Raw genomic sequence first — 23,665 nt, 5'->3', positions numbered from 1 at the left:
GAACAATACCCTGAAATGTTCGACAAGACTTCTGAAACACCCTGTATTTTTATTTTTCATATTACATACAGCTTGAACTAATAAGTACTGTAGGCCAGAATGATAAGTTTCAATTAAGTGTTCACTTGAGAGCTATGATAAATCCGGGCACTGTAATGTATGAATTAGTATGGATAATAGGAGCTCTACTGTGGTAATTATTGACCATATTATAGAGAACACATTGCTAGATTCTCATGAACTAAAAAATAATTTTATTTTCCAACGGAAACTACTTCCGCCTCTCTAACCGTATATTTTTCAATGTGACTGTGAAACATTAATGTATACTGAAATTACATGCATTTGCAATTTATACATTTGACTGATGTGGCAATTTTATAGAGTCGTATCAAACCTTCAACTTTGATAAGTCGGTGAAATTTAAACAAAAATTAGAAGTTTATTGATAACTAAGAACCAAAGACTAAAATCAATCATCATTTCATTCATGGTAAGCCATTTTCACATAAAATTATATCTTATTATTGACTAATTTGAATACAGAATTATAATTGCTTAAAATTGTATTAAATATTGTTACTAAGCATATTTCAATTTTATTAAGCGCATCTATATAATTCTCATACATTTGTAACTATCCTCTTGGAAGAAATTTTTAGTGGGGTGATTTTGCTGCCAAAACGCATTTAATCGCTTATTTTGACTCATGTTAGTTTCAATGGATTTTTGCGGATCCAATTATTTTTTTGGATTGACCTTAATTTCATTAACCTTAACTTTACTTGAATATTTTGGGAAATTTGAGTTCGTTATTTCTATGTTTCTTTACGTTTGATAAATTATATATCTCTATTCATACACAGTAGTGTTTCCTTATTCTATGTTCTGTGTCCACTATTGACTATAAAATGTTGATACTTATATACTTTCTGAGTAATTATGAAGGTGATATTGTGGCAGTAATCCGTACAGAATAAAAATACTAGATATTGTCCAACCATAGATTTATTAAAAATCGAAAACAACAGATTCATTAAAAATTGTGTAACAACCGAAACCGGTATCTCGATTTTTAATAAATCTGTGGTTGGACAATATCTAGTATTTTCATTCAGTAACTATATACTTGATTCAATGCAATTATAGTATACATAGAGTATGTTAAAAACGTTTTCCAACAACAGATAGGTTGATATATTTGATAGTAGTATCTATGCAGTTTCATATATTATAAGCTATACACAATTATTTTGCGAATTGAAATGTGAGGTGTTTTGTGATTGGCTTACTATTGATGATTTGTTGGTATTCGATTCACTCAGAATATGCAAGAATAATAATGCTTTATTGGAGTATTATGTATTCAGTATTTGGAATATTATTTTCAAATTGACTGTAAAAATGGTTTTTATCAATCGTCCATTAAACAAACAGGACTAATAGAATATTATAAAACCAAAAATTCATTATCAATCAATGTTTTACAAAAACCTGTAATAAATAAAAACTTATTTCCCATCAATATAAAAATGTGTCTATTTTGAAGCCTTCAAAATTGAGATTGGAAAAATACAAAAATAGATAATGCCATGGGAATTACAATTCACTCAACAGATGGCATCTCTATTGATATTATTGTCTTTTGCAAATATAAATTTATTGTTTTTATTTGCGTATCTACATAAATGATCAACAGGTTATTTCTGAAATTTCCCAGGAGTAATTCTAAAACTATTAAATGTCCTACAATTTGAGGTTCAATGTACTCAAATCCTAATCCAATGATGCCTATAGAACATAGATAGTATGTATTTGTGAGTATATTTATACATATAAAATTCGCTACCAATAACAATTCGGTATTTACATATTGTACTGTCAGTTGCTGTAGATGTATGAGAATTTGTTATATGAATATGTGATTTAGAGTTAACTTGATACTTTTTATTGACTGTCATGGAGTGGCCGTAATCGAGTGGATTAAATGATGGCTTTATAATTCAAAGGTCCGGGTTCCAATCGCAGCCTGGGCTAGATATTTTTCTCGGGCAACTCCCGTATTTTTGATGAACACGTCAAGCCGTCGGGCCCGGCTGCCTAAAAAGTAGTCGTTGGGTCATGTCAGAGACCCTGAAATTGATCAGTTTCGACTTGAGACACCTGACCTGAGCCAGCCAGGTCACTCGATATTATTGACGACCATATTAGATTATTTTGGGACAATAGATCAAACACAATGAAATAAAAATAGATGTTTCAATAATCAAGTTCGAGATTAATAATTTTTCGGCTGGGAAGCCACATTCGCTTGGCCTTCCGACTAGGGGGCCGCTTCTGCTTGATGTTTGGATATACGATTTCGAAATTATAATTTTGTTCTCTTACAACTACTACTAAAATAAATATAATTGCATAAGGCGCCTCACATTGATAATAAAATAAGATTCATTTAGCAGATAGAAGAGGATGCTAAGCAGTCAGAGAACAAATAATAATAAAGTGTCATAACAACATGTCAATCTCTTATGTGGTAAATACTTATCTATTTATATAGTGAATTATTATTACTAAATTAATTAAGATAGTTTCATTGAAAATTACTCTAGCTGCATTCAAGATGCTGGTATTTTGTTATTGGAGTGAATCTTTCAGAAAGATTCACCTGCTTATATACGGCTAGTTCCAAAACTTGAAGGAAGTTACTTCATAAAAAATGAAAAACGAGAATAAATTTTTATTATAAATAAATAACGAGATCATTTAAAAGAATAATTTACATCGAGATATTCATTTGAAGGTATAAAAATATTATAATTCGAAACTTCAGGTTTTTATTAGAAATGGAATAAACTATAGCTTGATGAAGCTTCAAGACCCATATAAATAATATATAACTCAATTATATTATTGTTAAATATTTTCTGTTAATCATGTTCTTTCAACTTTAGAAATGCATTGAAAGCATAGATAGCTTAATACTGTTATACATTGAACGTTTAATAAGCGTTAACAGCATCACCACTAAAACCAAAAACTAATACTTTTGGAGAACCGTGTTGAAACTATGAATATATGAATATATATATATCCACCTTCATTTTTATTGGTAGCCAATTTCTAAAAATTGATTACTAGTGCTAGTTAATTTTGGTTAGTTCAGTATCATGTAATGAGTCATAGTTATGTGAAAAAAACTTAAAAAAATAATAGTTTATGGAAGTGGTCATGACTATTTCCAACGACAAAATACCACCATCGCTCGAAAATTGAAAAATAATACTAAAAGATTACAATCTTACATTAGCTGTTGTTGAAATTATTTCTAATAAGATTCTTTGGCAGCATGTGAAGAGATTTGTGATGATGAGGAGTGAAATCACACAGAACAAAGATGATTCGAATCCAAGCTGGCCCCTTCTATATGATTATTAGTATAAAAATCATATATCAGTACTCAATTCACCTGTAGTCTTAGGTTTCGTGACAAGTACCATGTTTCTATCCCATACCATACAAATAGCCAACATTATAGTAGTCAACATGTAACGATTTTGTCGAGAGCATCAATGATTAAGTATTTATTACCAGACTTAATGATCGCATGAAATGATCAGCTGCCAATCACCTGCAAAAAAAAGATTTTGTTGAAAAGATGAAGCATAAACAACCGGGAAAAGAAGTGTCATTGGACAGAACTATGTTCTGAATGAATGATTTACATCGGCACTGTCTTGTCGCTTTGGCTTAGTACTGGTAAGTGAGCCCCCTGGGCTGAAGAACTAGCTTATAAACTATCATTCTGATTTTGAAATCAGCAGCTTGTTGCCACCTCCTATCAGCTGTTGTTTATTTATGAAAATATTTCATTTTTTGACCCAGAAAATCTCGAATAATAATTTTCAAAAATGCCGCTGAAATTGCAGCTGTTCTATTGAAATCTCTGGTTGAAATGAATTTGCAATATTCCATATGACGTTAGTCTGATTTTATTCTCTTGTGACTATTGGTAGACACAATATTTAGTTGAATTGAGAGCCTATCCTTTTTTGTCTGAAAAACGAGTAGGTAAATTTTGTAGACCAACGAGCTTATCTGTAAAAAGGTTCGAAGAACATGTGTTCAAAATTTGAAGCTGATTGATTAAAGCGTTCGAAAGTTATTGTAGAACATACATACAAACAGACGGACAACGATTTAGGCCGTGTGTCAAAATTAGGTACTCGCTAACACTCAATAATAAAGCAATAATAAAACTCCTTTTTTACGATATGATATATAATATCTATATGATTTTGTTCTAGTCCAAAAATTTACATACCATGAATTTCAAATTCAGATGGAAAATTCGTAGCTGCAGCTCACTGCTTGTGATCAGTGGTGTGATCAGCGGGGGGCGCAGCTATGGTGGCAGCCGGAGTAACAGCCGGCACTGCGGCACTCAATTCCGCCCTCCTGTTCAGAACAGCGTCCTTCTTGGGGGGTATGACCGGCTTGTTGGGGGGCACTGGAGGGGGCACCCCGCGTCCAACCCCCCCTGCCTTCTTCAACGTCTCCGGCGCACCGGGACTGGCCACTGGATACATCGGTTTGCCCCCTGCGCTTGTGAAATGCTTCGCGGCTCGAGGGACTGTCCGTTTATCAGCCTGAACGCGACAAAAATTATTGATTAATACCACAATTGATGATCAAAACCATAATCGATTCAATATTAAATTCACAAACAAATTATCAATTGAATATAATATAAATAATATGATTATGAAATTAATAATTATATCAATTTTATATAAGATCAGTTTACCTTTTTTTATTAGGGCTACTCTTAAATAGAAATAAATAAAATACTTGATAATGACATAAATGTCAAAACATGTCGTAAATAGACAATTAAAAAAAATGGTACTTGGATTTCTATTTCTTTCTATTCAAGATCAATTTAATATAAATCAAATAGATCAGTTTTATATAGGTTAAGATCATCATATCTACAGTATAAGATCAGTTTCAGATCAATTTCATATAATATAAATATGATTATAGAAAATTACTAGTACCCCTTTTATAGTTTCACTTTGACACTTGAACATGACATAAGTACTCAAAACTAGTTGTGTTAGTATACAAATATGAAAATGGAACTAGTAATAATTAAACATTCAAGTAGCCCTATTGAAATTCTATATTTATAAAAATGATCAATGATATTATAAAGGAAGGAATTGGCGTATAGTCCAGTCAATTGAAATTTAGTTTTATTCTTCTTAGTTCACAGCAATGTACAAAAAAAAATACAATCAGTATGAAGAAGGCTCCTCACATGGGCTAATGCCAGTGGTTGAGGAGGTGTGGTTTTTATGTCTATATAGACATAAAAATGGTATGTGCTTGCTATTGCAGTTTTTTTATATGTTATTGGGATACATAAAAGTCCAGAATCAACTCTTTCATGCGAAATTTCATTGTGCTAAAAACAGAGTGCTCCAAAAACCTAGTATTTTCGGTTCACTTTCAAGTTTGTAGCTATTTCCGCCAAATCCAGTCATTAGGCAGAAAAATTAACTCTTTTTTTGGATTATAAAATGAAATCATTAGGAGAATTGAAGGAATCAAATTTTGATGAATTTCAGTTTTTAATCATCAATATCTTCTGATTGTCACCATTTAAATGTATTAAATGAATATTACTCCTATGGGCGTAATTCCGTGTTCTACAACCTGAGACCAGGTAGAGCGCTATCTCTATCTCATATAGATTTCTAGGAACACCTCTGATAACAATGCTTCTTGTATTTCGAAAAACACAAATTAACTGCTCACTTTTGATGTATAATTTCACACTTTTACGCAATTCCTTACGACTGTTGCAGCAGATTTAGTGTTGAGTGTAAAATTTTCAGAAATGCAACAATAGAACAATTAACAAAAACAATTTTAGGGAATGTTTCAAACACAATTTTTGACTTTGCAGCTTTGTTGGGACTAGTTAGGAGAAAATATCAAAAGTCCCTACACCTATCCCATGTGCTAAAGAGATGATATTGGTTTAAAAGTAAAATTTTTCAGCTTTTTGCTTCCACGCTTCTATCTTGGGAACAATGCGTTCAACTGACATAACCATGTTATTTGTATCGACAAAATCTCTCTCTTGTAGACTACTGATTCAATAGTCAACTTCATTCTCCAAGATCGTATAACTCGAAACATCTGACTCCTTTCTGTGTGGACACACCCTTACCAACAGAGGTAGCAATGTTATATTATAGTTTGTAATGTTATCATGACAATCAAGTCATGATAAAAATAATCCTTCTTCTCCTATAAAATATTCTATAACTGAATTAAACATGTTTCAGTATAAAACCTACTTTTGCACCCTGATACTTTACTTTCAAGATTTTACTTAACCCTGATATTTTCATGAAAGTTTCAATCACACATTGAAATTGGTCTGAAATCGGCTAAAAGACAAAGAAGAACGTTGATCAACAATCAAGCATTGCCTCCTAAGATGTTAAAGTAAGAATCAAAATCAATGTTAATATTTATGGAATATTGATATTCTTTATTCTTTCAAATGACTTAATTCTTCATTTCAGCAAATATCAAAATGATTGCCAAAGAATAAATAAGATTAACCTTGAGCTACTTCTCTCCCGAGTTTTCATAAAATGTTTAAGTCCAAAAAGATGTTAGGTTTTGATCTTTATATTGTACTAAGGTTCAGTTTAATGAAGTTATTCTGAGAAAGTACATTTAATATTGATATAAAAATTTCTATATCTTATCAAGTTTCAGTGCAATAAAACATGTAATATTCTAAGGCCAGGTTCCTAGGACACTTATTGAATCGAATGGACTATTAAACCTATTGATTTAATGGAACCCATTATACTCAAGAAGTGCCTAGAAACCGATGCTAAATTTTCCACTGCTAATGAATATTGTGCTTTGTCATTATGTAACAAATGGTTTGATTATTGAATGTTTTACTTTTACCACAGATCACGCTACTACAGGTAATTCGAATGATAATTCTAATATTGTAAATTTGATGGATTTTGTTGGATATCACGTTTTGTGCAACAAATGATTTTTGTGGTGTCTGACAGTGGCTTTTTTGTTTGGGTTTAATAATAATTTGAATATTGAACATTCAAAGATTATCAAGTTTTAGTGCAACACATTATGTGATATTGTGAATGCTGTACATTCTGTAATCGATGCAATGAATAATTAGATATGTAGCTAACCGTGGCTGGACTAGCAGCGGTGACCACAGCCGGTGTGGTGTCGCTGGTGGTCACCATGGTGGTGGTGGTGACAGGGGTACTGGTGGAGGGGGACACCGGACAGTACATGTTGACACCACGCAAGCCCTGCCCTGGGGACACCGACCAAGCAACTCCCGTCGCTGCAAACACAACATCCAATCATCGCATCACAACACCAATCAAATCAACATTTACATTAAATTCTAATAGACAATTTCAAAAGAAACTAGTAGTTGTTGTGTTTTATATAAAAAGGGTACAATTGAATTATTTATTTATAAATTATGATACTATTTCACAATTATTATACAATTATAAAAGTTTTATACTAGAGAGATCGAAGTCGCGCACATGTAAATGAACCTTCTGTAAATAGTAGTTCCCATGAATTAGTTATGCAAGATAACACCACATGTAGTACCTACAACAAATCTAGAGATCATTGAACTGGATACTAGCCACATTAAGTCTGCAGTGTTACCTTGAAGTGGGGTAAATAAGCCCACTTACTATTGGGTTACCTTAAAGGAAGAGTTTATAAAAACAGGCCACACACACTCGATGAACTGAAAATGAATATAACAGAAATCAACAATATCAATGTGAACGTGCTGAAAAAAGTGTCATCAAACTTTATAAAACGAGTTCACGCATGCATTACTGAAAAAGGCAGTCATTTTGAGCATTTGTTGTAAAAATTCAAGTAATTTGTGTATACATGTAATAATAAATAAAGTTAGTAAAATACATTCTACTACTTCCTTACATTATGATGTACGTATTAATGTGCGCGACTTTTCGATCACTATACTAATAAACTGCTCTGCCAAACTGAGATTTACTGCCAACATTCCTTATAAATAAGCCAACGCTTTAAATTTGACAGTTTAAAATGAATCTCACCATAGACAGTAAAGATCTATTACATACACATAGTCACTCAGCTCAATTGGTCCTAGTTGCCTCAATTCAACCAATGATGATAGTTTGTCAACTTATTTTTGGCACTAGTCTCTTTCTTTATCTAACAATGTATGATGTACAAGTTTTCTTATCCATGTATTAACTGATTTATTTATCAACTTACAATCAATCATATCATTCATTTATTGATCAAATAATGATATGGAAAACATCAATTTAAATAAAATTTCAAAGTGTAATAATGGAAATATCCTAAGAAAAATAGACAATTGATTTGAAAAATATCAATTTGAATAAAATAAGTGAAACAAAGTAAATTTGATATAGAAAAAATAAATTTGAACGTATAACTTACTAGGACCACAAACAGGAACACTGGAAACCGTAGCAGTAGGTTGTACAACCTTAGCCACACTGCTTATCATAGCTTGAGCTTGCACTTGTTCTTCCACCCAATTACTGGCGACTGCTTTTCCTAAAAAAAGTATTTATTCTCATAAAAGAAATTGGACTGCAAGATCTTCCATGACCGAAGTAGCCAATTGACTGAGCAAGGAGAGAATAACAAAAAATAATCAATATTTGTAACTTAATATATTTCAATATAGCCTACAGAGGGACCAAAAAACATTTATTTTGACGGTATTTTAAAATGTACTCTTTGGCAGTGAATATCTTAGTAAATTAATAAGGCTTTTTGTTAGTGGAGAATCCCTTTCGGGAAGGCCCCACGTCGCCTGAATATAAATCACATATATTCATATATTATCGCCTAATATATTATTAACCTTCATGTAAACTTTGAGATACGGCAAAAAGAGATGTGGCTTGGACGAGAGAGTGACTGCCGGAAGTGCGTTCTGTGTGAATTGGGCCTTACTTTTGATATTGAACTTTGATGTCTCGTCTACAGGTATTATGGCATGAGTAGTTCACATGCAAACTGTAACAAATGCTAGTACATTACCAAGTGCACTACATTTTTAAAGAGTTAATGCATTTTTATTAGCTGACTTTTTCATGTGAAACTGGATTTATGAAAATGATAAAATAATAAATTATCAGATGAATAATTAACAGATGATTGAGTGTTGAGAAATATTAAGCCACTATAACAACGCATAATGTTCTTCAGACGTATTAGCCACTATGAAAACATATGATGCTCCTAAAAGTAACTAGTTCGTTATTATGTTGTAGTAGCCGCACCCCGAGATGGCATTTATAACAATGTGAGACAGGGCCCAACGACCCATATGGCTAGTTTTACCAAGTGAATTCAGAGTCAAACTTCCGCTAAAAATTATAGCTGAATATGTAACTTGTGACTTTCGAGAAATAGCCCCAGGAAGTAACTACTCTTACTCGATATCAATGTAAATAGAAATAATTCAAATAGCCTACTAGAAAAAAAGAATCCAAGTAATACTTCTTAGGTGTTCTTATGATTTCTATCAGAAGAAAAGGTTTGGTAAAACTAGGTTTAAAACCTGAACACGAGAGCCCACTTCCTATATGAATAGGCTTCACTTAGAAATGACTTAGTAAATATTACAGTATGAAACAAACCAGGTGATCATTTTTACAATTTATTGACAAAAGCCCACATTCACTGCACTTTCTCCATAACTTCCAAGTGGGGGGTTTTCTGTAAGTTATTGCCGTAAGACGATGATGATGATGTAGTTCAAAAAAGGTCGATAACAGTTCGAATAACCTCTTAGGAGTTATTATTGATATTTTATTAGTAAACAAACCTGGAGCATTGAGAGCAAGCCTGGGTGAGGTTTGAGGGGGTATGATGGCGGGTTTAGTGGGAGGTTGAGGCGGACGGAGGGTGGCACTAGCTTGGAACATGGCCACTTGGTGAGCTTCCACCAGCTGCTTCTCCAATGACACCACATCGTTCTTCGCCTTCTCCAATTCCAACTCAAGTTCTTTCACTCTGAAACCAAATAAACCAAACACTTGATCGTCATTGAAATGTACATTTAAAAAGCTTTATAACTAAAGACAGAGTAAAAAGGATTGAAACAACTGTTGCAGTAATTACTAATAAGACACTCATCAAAGTTTGGGAAGAACTCACATATCGGATCAGGTGAATAAAAACGAGTACCATATAGACCTAACTTGAATTCTCCATTAGAATCAAGAGAAAAGTAAACGCAAATATCTAAGTGAATGAAACTCTTACTCGCAAGTGAAAGGTTGCGAGTCAAATAAACTATGAATGAATGCATAAATCGGTGTGAGTAAGCAGGAATAAATGCTTCCATGACTAGAAAATACTCGTGAATTTACAAGGTAGCCTGATGCCAGACTTGTATTTGTCTTTAGTGTATTCAACGAAATAACGAAAATGTAAACGAAAAAATAATGTGTTATGTTTGCTGAGAAATATTGTGAATGCTCCTTAGTATGTCAGAAACAGCGATCTACAGAGAGACCTGAACGTTGACCTAGTATCCACCAAGAACCAGAGGCATGTGAAGAGGCACGAGAGGCGACTCCACCAACACGACAACGTCGAGGCGATCCAGCTGCTAGAAAATGGAGGGTTGGTGCGTAAGCTCAAAAGGAGGAAGCCATTTGAACTAGTGTAGTGCTTGTTCAGTGTCCAGTGAAAGAGCAGAGCGGTGATTGAGTGGGGAGAAATAAGGAATCTCTTATGCTCAACGAATCTTGTTTAATACACTCAAGTCGTACTTGCTACATTGAGAGGGACAATCAACATTTATGGCTTGCAACATTCAACAACATGATGGTTGGAATTTATAAATTGAGCAGCTATTTCGCTGAACATTGACTTATGTTTTTACAGTATTCGGTTGTTTTGTAAGCAAGCCGTAATTTTAATAGCAAGACAACCGTTTGAATAAGCTCAGAAGTTTATTCACATCCTAAAGGTGCAATTCCGTGGCGACAACTCCAGCCGCGCGGCTAGACCTAACCTTTAAATTCATTAATTAGTTTTTCATGTTGTATGAACGTTATGGCGGCATATGAATTGGAAGTCTTTGCTACTATATTGCTTTTACGATTAATTTCCACGAATAATGGAATCTAATGGATTTATAGGTTATGTGCTCCAGCCGCTACGACTCTAACCAAGCGGCTAGATCCGTCGCTAATGAATTTAACGTTCATGCAATTCATAGTTTGATAACTTGTTAGACTTGGTTTGCAAGTCAAGCACTCGTCTTAATCGTTTTTATTAACCCGGCCCAATGTCTTGAAGTGTGTCGAGTGACATTGAATTAACATTCAAGCTGGCAAACCATCAGTTGAAAGGATTTTTGAGAATAGCTTGGTTGCTGCGCTCCTACAACCAACCAACGACACGATACCAACAAAATATCGATCTATCGAGATTGCCTTTGTTTCTTATCAATAATCGAGAGTATCAAGTATCGCAGCATCACGTTCACAGACCACGTTGAAAAGTTGTTTTAGAATTTACCTGAATTGTAAATAAGGTTGAATTTCAGGTTATATGATTGATTTTATAATAAACGAGTTTTATTTCTTCAATTGAGAATTGATGAAGTCATTAATTTAGTTGCAATATTAAGTTAAGAAGAATTGAACTTGGGGAGGCTTGGAAGACCTTTCTCAAATCTTGTAAAATCGGGTAGGCGTGAGTACAAGCGGAAGCATAAAATATACATATTCGTGCCATTGACTTTCTAGTCTAGTTGAACTGATAGACGTAATATTCTACATCTATTGTACTGTTTGAACTTACTCATTTCTTTGTCATCTCTTACAGGAAATATTAGAACTATGTTGAGAAATATTTGATATTCAGCGTACAAGTTTCATTAATGACAATTTAATAATCCCTATTTTTATTGTTTTCATATTCATTAGGCAAGTTTGGTTTAATACCATCAACCCCATACTAAATTTACAACAGCCGCCACTGATGGACAGGATATGCTAGCAAAGTAACACTGATGTAACACACGCTAAAGAGACAAATTACCAGTCATCAAACGTTGAGTAACATGACATAGGCCTACATCAGCCTGTTTTATTACTAAATAAAAAGGAACTAGTTTGACCATACAATGCAAAGAAACACTTTCTTTGTTCTCATTCCCGCCGCCTTATTTAGCACTTTTTATTATAAGACCTATATTATTATTATTATTATTATTATTATTATTATTGAGTACCGTACTGTGATTTATACATCCCTTTAGTCTAAGCAGTTCTATTCGTGATACTAATGATAGCATTATTTAAACATTTAATTCATGACTGGTGATCATCATAGGTTAACAATTTATTTGTGAATAGTGAACTGACCTTGTTTCTTCCCTGTTAAGACTGGCCTTTAGTTGCTGACTTTCTGTATCGAACTGCGCTAGCTGCTTTTCTAGCTCGGCTTCCATCTGAAGAGACTTTTTACTTTCTTCTTCTAACCCTTCCGCCATCGAGTCAATTCTTCCTTTTTCTTCAGTCAATATCTTGAAAACAAAATCATAACATTACAACTAATTGCAAAGAACAGTGAATAAAATTGATTTAATTACTGACATTGGACAGATTTCTCCCTCATTTAGATAGATAATAATTCATAGTTGAAAAGGGTAAAATATATAGTTTAAGAATTTTAAATGTTTTTAAAATGATCCGCTCATCTGAATCCGAAATCTGAAGATGAATACAGAATAATAATAAAAAAGTGTATAATATTTTTGCACCAACAAAGTAATTAAGGACTCAGTAAGACTAAAAAATGGCAAGTTCAACTACAACAAAATAATTATTATAACAAGTGAAAATCATAGATACGATATTTGTCTATTGGGAATATGAATCCCACTAATAATAAATGGGGTTTTAGATAGGCTAAATTATTTATAAAACTGCAGAATCTATTGACGCTGACCAAAAAATGACCATAAAGAGTGATTGAAATCCCCACTACCACCGAATAAGATGCCAAAAATAAGACATCATACAACTATTACAATGTGAGCCGCACTGGATTTAAGGTGGACTGAATAATACAGAAAATGGCGAATCTCTTGATAGGCTACTGAATTAAAATAAAGGACCCTGAAATGGAGAAAAGAATGCTTGGATTCTCTTCAACGACTACTAAATATGATGAAATAGTTATTTTTGCAACTAGTGCGCAAAGTGACAGTTTGCTGCACCGAAAGAAACGTTTACGCCCGAGCCGAGCCGTAGGCGAGGGCGGAATGGCTTCTTGAGTGCAGCAGAGGAACTTTGTGCACGTATTTCACATTTAATTTTTCCTACAGTTACCATTGAATATGAGAAGTGGTTGATTAAATGATTATGGGTAAAATGATGGCTGAAATCCATAAAATGTTTGTGTATGTGTGTGTGTGATTCTGTTATTAATAGCAACTTTAATTCATTTAAAAATTAATAATCCAATTGAAGTTGAAAATTCTCATTTTTATTCATTCAAGAATAAGAAAAAATACAGATGGAACAAAAACTTCACATTCAAAATACACGCCAACAGCTTATTGGCTGAACCGAGATGCAAGATGGCTGAACACAACAAGATGGCTGAACCGACAAGCGCGCGACCTAGCGGGAAGAATCGTGCCTAAGTTTGTTTCATCCAGCTAAAAATTACTGAAACACGATTCAGAAATTTAGACTTTTGCTCAAATTAACGAGAAAAATGCTCAAAGTAAACTGAAAAATATTTATAAAAATAACATAGACAACAGAGAATATTTATTGTAGTATTGCTATGTTTTTTATTATTTTTATTTATATGAATATCGAACGGTAATCATTTAACCTCAAAATTCGAATTTTATAATGTATATTTGCTATATTTCTCATTTCTTGGAGTTGAAATAATAATTATCAATAGAAAAGAACCATTATTTATTATTTAATTATGAGAATTCGTAAATGATGATTATTTAATTATGATTTAGATGAACATTATTCTTGTTTTGGATTTCTAGATTGTGATTTTATCATAAATGTAGGGTAGCCATTGAAATGATTCTTATCTAAATCTAACCAGTCATTTTTACCAACTTAATGTTTGTTTTCGTGCACTAATCCTCCATATAACCCACCAACTATTTTGTGTTGCCATGTTGCAAATCTGGAGTGCAGAAAAATTTTTTCCCGCACTAGAGCGGAAAAGTGAATCTTTGCGTTCTGTAATCAGTGCAGGAATCGTCACTTTTCAAGGTAACTGTAGGAAAAGAATATAAATCCATACAACTACACCCTATTTTTATTGTGAATCCCTCCAACTACTAATATTTTGTTTTTTAGGTGGACTGAATAATAAAGAGCACGATCTTTCATCACTTGAACTATCATCAGAAAGGGTTCTTCGAAGGATGGTTGAATTCGTTTCAACTACTACTTGTACTTCTACTTCTACTACTAAATATGATGCTAAGAATATAAAACTGATATCTATTTAGAATATTAACCCATCAAGTTATTATCTTAACCATACCTTTTTAATGGAATAACGAACAAGGTACATCATTTAATCAAATTGGGGCAGATATTCTGAGGGCCGTCAATATGATATATTGACAAATGTATCAATTAATGTTTTATACTATTTTCGTGCATGTGAGATGACAATAGAGACTTTAGGAATAATTATTATGACCATTTCAACAAACTGAATTTCGATTGAAGTTTATTATTCAAATTAAATCTTCGATTAAAATTATTTTATATCACCAGCAAAACCATTAAGCTTACTTGTGCCAGATCTTCAGATCTTTTACGTTCTTCAATATACTTCATGACCATTTTCTTTCTCTCGGCAAGTAATAACAAAACTATTTGTTTTTGTCTATTCTTTTCTTCCTCAGCGAAATCCGTCAATTTTTTCAATTCTTTTTCTAACCGTTTTCTGGCTTGCCTTTCCATTTCAAGTTCCTAGAAACAAATAAGAGTTGAATTAAAAACTTGTAAAAGGGAAATGACAATACTGTTACAGAGCTGGATTCATCTGTGGAACTTGTTTTAGTTTCATAAACTAGTTTTATGAGACTTGGGACTAAAGCGGAATTTTTCCTCGCTTAGGGGAACAGTTCAGCGTAACCAAGAAAAAATTCCCTGAGAGAAGAATTACTTTAGTCCCGTCTGTCTCATAATTTTTCTCCAATTTAATCAATAATTGCAACAATTAATATGCAAGTCAACTATGGTCGAAACACACATGATTAAAGCAACGTCTTGAACCAAGGCAGCTATTTAAAGAAAGGAGCCAACTTAATTGCGTAATGAAATTATGATTATTCTATGGAATGAAAAAAGATTCCGTTTTACTTTCATGTACCACTAGGAACAGTTATGTGATTTATTTTTCCTCCATCTACTGTCTAAAGTACTTTCTTTACTCCCTGAAACATTAGTGAGGTCCATGTTATAATGACAGTATTTGATCAACTTTGGTTTTGGTATCCTTGTCAATCATTCGACAAAGCCGGTGGTACTATCCTTTTCTAGGTCCACAACGATGCCAATTATGTTTTTGACAGTGTAGAAATATAATTAATTAATGCAGAGAATCGGCATCGCTATTCTTCTATCTTCATCCACTGTCATTATAACGTGGACCTCACTATAGTGTCACTTTTTCGCACTCGGGACTAAAAAACCAAAAAACCTTTGGGAGTAACTAACTCCCATTTAAATAACATGGAAAGCATCTCTATTTTAAAAGCTTACATTGGAAATAGGTTGGAAGGTCGAAGCTCAGATAAGGAAACATAATGGAGTTGTATGTCAATGAGCCAACTGAATTCAATACCTCAACCAGAAATTTGATCAACTCATGAAATACGGTAAATGTTTTCGCCACACTTGGACATAATGAACTGTTTTTCATGCTACATATGAGGACCGAAAACGATCCATTTCTGGCGAGATCGCCGGTAAAGTAGCATTTTCGGCCCTAGGCCGGTGAAATAACCTTGAATGTCAGCTGATTCTGATTTGATGATTTTGATGTGAACGTTTTCACAAATAGTTTGTGAAACAGAATCAGTTTATGCTTCTAGAATTAAATAAACTAGTAGTTCTGTGAACAGTAGACCTCACGCAGTATTCTCATCCACAAGTACATTATGTCACTTGTTTTAAATGTCAACAAACTCAGTTCACGTTTGAATTTGTATTCCATATGATATAATTCATCCAGTTCCGTGATAATCTTTCTATCTGATGAAAATGAATTTTTTACAATAAAAAAATGTTATAATTTCTCCAGCATTTAGTTCATTTGTTTGTTTTTAATGACCTATTAAATTAGGTTTTTGGAAGGTGAGAATATTGATACTAATGGGTACGCATAATAATACCATGACTGCAAAACAAATATTGAAACCAAAGACCTTAAAGCTGCGATTAGACCAAAGTTATTAACAAAATCTTAATAACTCAATCCTTATAGATTATATTAGATTGAACATAACTTATCATACACATGATGAAGATGTGTGTTTGTCAACTTCCGTTCAATCTAATAGAATCTATAAGGATTAAGTTATTAACATTATGTTAATAACTTTGGTGTAGACCCAGCTTAAAGATGCATACCTCTTTAAGGTCTTTGATTGAAACTATAGACCTTATAGAAATACATTAATAGACTGGCTTCTCCACACATCTGTGTAATCACTTGTCAGCTGATTTATGATGAATAATTCTATAGTCTGAATTTTACTCTAATATTGGCGTTGTGACGTGGTATTTTAGCACCACAGAATACTTTGGAAATACTTTGGAATTGAGCTTTAATAGAATTGTAAAATGGAAAGAATAGATAACCTAGTCAAGGTACCGCTCAAGTAAAATCGAATGTTATTTGTGATAAAGAATAATCATATTATCTAAAGCGCTAAGAGAACCAAACAAAATTGTAATTAAACCATAATGAGAATTCTTTGGCAGTAAGTAAAATTATAAAGCGGCTTGTTTATTATTGGCAGATTATAAAAAATAAAAGTTTGCATCTACATTTTGAGGTTAGAATGCTTTATTTGATTTAATACATCAATCGATCTAGGATCAATCGACAGTTTTTTGAATCGATACCTAACAAACCAGCTGATTGCTAAATCAACTATTACGAATTGAATTATAGTTTTTTACTCATAAAATATATATTATATATACTAGGGAAGGTTTATGTAAATAGATAAGGACAACTATTATTGTTACACGAGTATTTATTGCAATCTAAAAAAGTATGAAAACCAAGAGTACACAAAACTCACATAAAAAATTAAATGTATATCATATTATGGCATCATATATCGAGATTTAATTATTAGAATACTCTCAGTCTATTACCTAATTTATTTATGTAAAAACTTTTTATTTATCTTTGTATAACAAAGTTGGAGAAACCCTGAATCTGAAGTAACCAATTACATTGAGTCTTACTAAGATTAGAAAGCCAATCAGAAGGAAGCTTATAAATCGTTCAAGAAAAGAGATGAAACTTTTCTAGAAATCATTCTTTCTGGCTTGTGATCTCGATCCGTGAGGAGCACATGGAGATTAGGGCTTTTTCTTTCAATTAATTTTTTGTTAAAGTACAAGCCAATCCCCTTTTTAAATGTCAAATATATGTAATTACTGTTGATTATTTGTGAACTCAGTGTTGCTAAAGAGTTCTTAACTGTAACTTATTCCCGTAAATATATTTTTTAATACTGATAGAAATCTATAATAAATCTGGATCATACACGAGCCCAGCGGAGACGAAAGGACCCCGGCTAATTAATTATTGGAAATAATTAATTTACTCTACAAGACCTTCAAGAACATCATTATAGTGAGTGTGCAAAATTTGTCTTAAATGAGCTCATTTATTAAGAAGGCCTTTAGCAGTGAATTGGGGAATTGATCAAAGCGCTATATAAAATTTATTCAAGTTTAAGAAATTCGCAAAGTGTCAACTACTATCATATAAGTTATAAAAACTCTTTTATGAATTTATTGATTTATGTAGGAAGCTTATTTCCATGCACGGCACGAACTCATAAACCCTGAGATTTTTAAATTGTTATTTTTATTAATTATTATTTGTTCATTGATCAAAGTATGTCCTGTTAAATCTACAGGCCGAACAGGTTTTAAGTTGTAGAATTCTGAATTGACTTGAAGTCCACGTATCAGTATTAAATATACTTATATATTTTTAAAGCTCACAACACTGTGAATGCTCATAAATCTTGTGATAATTATTCAAACATTAGAAAATTTATTTATTTAAAGAAAATTATAGATATAAGAATATTTTATATATATATTATTTTATGGGAATATATTTTATGTTTTATGTCAGCATACAAAATCCTAGAAGTTTTTATTATTTCCTAATTCATCTCGTGATATACAGTTTGAGCTGTCTTGGTACCAAGCAAAAATCTTCTGCAGCATATCAAATCAGTGAATCAATTAATATTGATCTTATTCAGAGCATTTATTTCTTATCATCCTTTGATGATAGACACACTATTCAGCCAGAAAGATCTTACTGATAATTATATTAATAAGTCTACAGTATATCATATAAAGATCCAGAGAGCTTCAAGAACTGGCGCTGTAAGTTTCAAGGAATTTCAAAAGGGTATGTATACCTGTATTCATGACAAGCGTTTTAAGAGTCAACTAGAAAAACCATAGTTGATTCTCATTATTCTTGATTGAATATATGGTTACTGATAATCAGTCACCAACTATCTTTTTGATTTCCTTATTGGTATTCTTCCAGAACTTCACGGAAGCAGCGGTAAGAATTATTGATCACCAGTCATTGAACCCTATGGTGATTCAATATATTTGGAGTATTCATGCAACTACTACTGAGCTAGAGCTGTGGTTTGAACCCAGCATTTTTCTGACTCCAGCTGTTTAAAGTCTAGGACTTAGCTAAATCCCGAGCTCGGAAACCGGCCCTTAAAGTGAATGTAGTTGACTCAGAAACATACCGTAACATCACGAAAAAACTGATCAATGAAAGCTATAACTGGCATTCATATGAAAACAAGCAATTAAGACCAATAAGAGTGATGATAAAAAAAATACATCATTCTTGTAGCACAGACTTAATAATGGATGATTTGAAGGCAAGAGGATTCCAAGTAGTAGAGGTAGTGAATAAGCTGAAGTGGAAAACCAAAGAACCATTAGACATGTTTATTGTTTCATTTAGTTCAGAGGAGAATATCAAGAAAGTATTTGAACTTGATACTATCCTGGGTAGCAAAGTACAAGTCCAAGCATTGAAAAACCCCAATCTTATACCACAATGCAAGCGTTGCCAGTCCTACATAACAATCACATGCAATCCTACTGCAATAAGGAAGCCAGATGTGTGAAGTGTACGGGCAAACATGAAACGAACGATTGCCCAAAGCCCAGGGAAGCTCTGCCAAAGTGCATCCATTGTGGAGAAGGACACCCAGCGAGCTACCGTGGATGTACTGTGGCAATTGAGTTACAGAAGATCAGAAACTCGAGTAGGATAACCAATAAGAATTTACCAAGAAATAATGTAACAAATTCCCAAGCTCAAAATTTGATTAACTCCCAAGCTCAAAAACCTCAAGAAGAGAGCGACCTTTGCCGAGATCGTCTCCAAAGAAAATAGACAACAGATAAAGAAAGATGAAGGAGTGGAAGACACCCAACAAATCCTACAGCTCATCTCAGGTAAACTTAATAACCAACAGGAATTAATTTCATCCCTTCAATCTCGCTTCGAGAAATTAGAGAATACTAGACAACAGAAATCAAGATGATTCATTCACTGAAAATAATGGAGTAGAATGCAAACGGACTCTTACAACGACAACATGAGTTGGAAGCAGTTCTAAACATAGGTAACGTACATATATATGTCTTATCTTATAGACACATTTTACTAAGCAGTGTTACATAAAATTCAAAGGTTATAGGACCTACCACGCCCTACACCCTAACAATGGTGCAATCATAATTAGAGACAACTTACAACATAATGAAGAAGTTAAAATAGAAACTGAGAGAATACAATTAACAGGTGTATCTGTACAAGCAGTAAATTATAGATTTGTAATTGCAGCTGTCTACTGTCCACCTAGATATTCCAGTAGAAAAGAAGAATATTTATCAATGCTCAATATGTTGGGAACGAAACTCATCCTTGGTGGTGATTTCAATTCAAAGCATATACATTGGGGATCACGATTAACAACCGCTAAAGGAAAAGCTCTCTATGATGCAATAAGAGAGTTATAATGTGAAGCTCTTTCAAACGGCAAACCAACCTACTGGCCAACGGACACAAGAAAGATTCCTGATCTTATAGATTTTTTTCTTATAAAGAATATTTCAGTGAATTATTTACAAATTGAGGAAAGCTTTGATCTTAACTCACACCACTCCCCTATTATCCTGAAGTTGAGTGACACTATTCTTCAGTAACAAAGCCCTTGCACCACATTATTTAATGAGCATACAGATTGGGATGGCTTTCAATAAATAATTCTGGAGGGAAGAATTCATCTTAATTCACCACTAATAAATGCAGATCAGATTGATGACGAGTTGGAAAAATGTGTAACCGATATACAACAGGCAGCATGGTGTAATACTCCACAAGCAAGTAGAAGAAGAACAACCAGAAATAACTACCAAAGAGTAATAAGAGAAATGATTACGGAGAAAAGAAGAGCTAGAAGAAAGTGGCAGCAATCACGTTCTCCCCAAGATAAGAGATTGCTGAATAATCTAACTCAAGTGCTGAAAAGAGAGATACAATCTATTGAAAATGAATCGATCAACGGTTACTTGCACAACTTAACAGGAGGAAAAAACACTGATTACTCGCTCTGGAAGGCATATAGGAAAATAAAAACACCTATTCAACAAGCTCCTTCTATCAGAAAGAAAAACAGAGAATGGGCCAGAACCAATGAAGAAAAAGCACAGACATTCTCAGATCATCTTGTTAAAGTTTTCCAGCCAAATAATGGACTACAGGAACAAGATTTAGAAACTGATGAAAATGTTATGCAAGAGAATCAAGAAATTCTACGTGTCTCGGTGAAAGAAGTTAAAAAGGAAATTAAGCTTATCAATGCAAAGAAAACTCCAGGATTTGACTTGATAGCTGGCTTAGTCCTAAAGCATCTGCCAAGCACTCATCAAGTCAAAAACATACTAAATGCTTCATTTAGACTTAGATTTGTACCAGGAATCTGGAAAGTAGCTGCAGTTATAATGCTGCTCAAGTCAGGAAAAGAACCACATGAAGTAACTTCATTTCATTGTTACCTGTGTTATCAAAGTTGTTTGAAAGGTTATTATTGAGTAGGCTCAAGCCAATAATAGAGAGTAAACAATTGATTCCTAATCATCAGTTTGGTTTCAGAGAGAAGCACTCCACAATTGACCAGGTACATAGAATAGTTAATGTAATAGAGAAGAGTTTGGAAGAAAAAAAAATTGTTCAGCAGCTTTTCTTGACATAGGGCAAGCCTCGACAAAGTATGGCATGATGGACTTCTTTACAAGTTGAAGAAAATGCTTCCCAAGCAATTCACAGAAATATTGCAATCATATCTGGGTGGCAGGTACTTCAGTCAAGTATGAAGATTCATATTCTGATGTGAGAGAGATAAAAGCAGGAGTTGGACAGGGGAGTGTGTTGGGGCCAGTGCTTTACCTTCTCTTCACCAGTGATATTCCTAATCTGGAGGAGAATACCACAGTGACGTTTGCAGACGACACCGCCCTACTAGCAGTCGACAGCCATGCAGATCTGTCAACATAATACAGGACTAGGCCAGTAAGTGGAGGATGAAACTCAATGAGGGCAAGTCAATTCATGTCAACTTCACCAACAGGAGAGCTGATGAGTACCATCCAATCAGCTTAAATAATATCAACAAACCACATGCAAATTCTGCTAAATATCTAGGCATGACTCTTGATGCTAAGCTTCGCTGGAAAGAGCATGTCAAAAAGAAAAAAGAAGAGCTCACAATAAAATACAAGAAATTCTACTGGCTTATCGGAAGAAACACATCACTTTCAATACTTAAGTTCTCCTGTACAAACAGATCTTTAAACCTGTCTGGACCTATGGTATCCAACTGTGGGGCTGCACCAAACCGACTAACATCGCCATCATTCAACGATTCCAAAACAAGATGCTCAGAAACCTCGTTGATGCTCCTTCGTATGTGCGGAACAGCGACATCCATAGAGATATGGGAGTCAATTAGGAGTCAAGATATGGTATCCTGTGAGATTTAGCGGTATGCAGAGAGTCATGAAGCACGACTCCACCAACACAACAACGTCGAGGCAATCCAGCTGCTAGACAACGGAGGATTGTTTCGGAGGCTCAAAAGGAGGAAGCCATTTGAATTAGTGTAGTGCAAGTGATTTCAAGTGAAAAAGCAAAGCAGTGATTGAGTGAAACAATAAAATCATGCTTTATAGTACTATTATTTAAGTACATAATATTATCATTAGCAGTATGAGATTCTAGTGAGAGTTTCACTGTATTTTATTTTTATTAAGTAGGTTAGGATAAAGAAAATTTGCTCATTAGTCTGATGACTAGATAGCAATAGTAAATTTAAAAAAAATCTTCAAGTAAATTATTTTAGCAGCTGCCCCTATCTATCAAGTGTTTTATTTGAGATTTTCTAGTTTTAATTTTTTTTCGAAAATTGGGTTATGATTCTCCATATGGGTGATGCTTAGTATATTATTTTTATTAAGTTTAGAATGTAAAGAATGTTAGAATCATATCCCAATTTTCAAAAAAAAATTGTAAAACTAAAAAATCTCAAATCAGTTGATAGATAGGGGCAGCTGCCCCCTATAAATAATTTACTTGAAGATGATATAATAAAACTATTTTTAAACATTTATTGCAAATTTATTTTTATAACCTGACGATGGTGTGATCACCGAAACTAGTAGTTACGTTACAATTTGTAATATTGTTTTATTATTTTTTGAAGGGTACTATAATTTATTTTATAAATACAAGAAAGTAGCCCTGAATTCATACATTTTAAACATATTTTTAAATATTTTATTCTATTCAAAATACCAGCCAACAAATATTTATCATTTGCGATTCAAATCTGAAATGCGCGAACTGCAGTCAGCCATTGTTGATAGTCGGCTAGCTGATAATTATTAAGAATTTTGCCGATAGATAGTGCAATCGGCAGTGCCAGCCAGACGGCCGGTTTTTAGTTTTCAGATTTCAGGTTATGTTGTAGGATGAAAACATTTTCACCAATAACGTCAGTTAATTATTCGATTTGTAGTTTCTATAAATGTAGGTGGAGAAAAAATGTAGTGTACATCACGAGTGAAAAATGTTTTTTCTCCCTCAGGGAAATTGTTGAGGCTTCGCCTCGGGCATCAAACTTTCCCCTAAGGGAGAAAAACTGTATTTTTCA

General features: G+C 33.4%; 1 protein-coding gene across 1 annotated transcript in view; it reads right to left on the bottom strand.

The window, feature by feature from the left end:
* Positions 1–200: 200 nt before the first annotated feature.
* LOC111045210 (CTTNBP2 N-terminal-like protein) overlaps positions 201–23,665 on the bottom strand; it is a 31,896-nt gene continuing 8,431 nt past the window's right edge. The window contains exons 5-11 of the mRNA XM_022330553.2: positions 14,937–15,116; positions 12,513–12,673; positions 9,956–10,143; positions 8,554–8,673; positions 7,254–7,414; positions 4,322–4,646; positions 201–3,628 (exon numbers count right to left, since the gene is read on the bottom strand). Coding sequence (XP_022186245.2) covers positions 4,362–4,646; positions 7,254–7,414; positions 8,554–8,673; positions 9,956–10,143; positions 12,513–12,673; positions 14,937–15,116 — 1,095 coding nt within the window. The 3' untranslated portion in view covers positions 201–3,628; positions 4,322–4,361. The remainder of the gene's footprint in view (positions 3,629–4,321; positions 4,647–7,253; positions 7,415–8,553; positions 8,674–9,955; positions 10,144–12,512; positions 12,674–14,936; positions 15,117–23,665) is intronic.

Source organism: Nilaparvata lugens, chromosome X, assembly GCF_014356525.2.
Source record: "Nilaparvata lugens isolate BPH chromosome X, ASM1435652v1, whole genome shotgun sequence".
Lineage (NCBI taxonomy): Eukaryota > Metazoa > Arthropoda > Insecta > Hemiptera > Delphacidae > Nilaparvata > Nilaparvata lugens.
The sequence above is the reverse complement of the archived record's forward strand: the minus strand, read 5'-3'. Positions and strand labels throughout refer to the sequence as shown.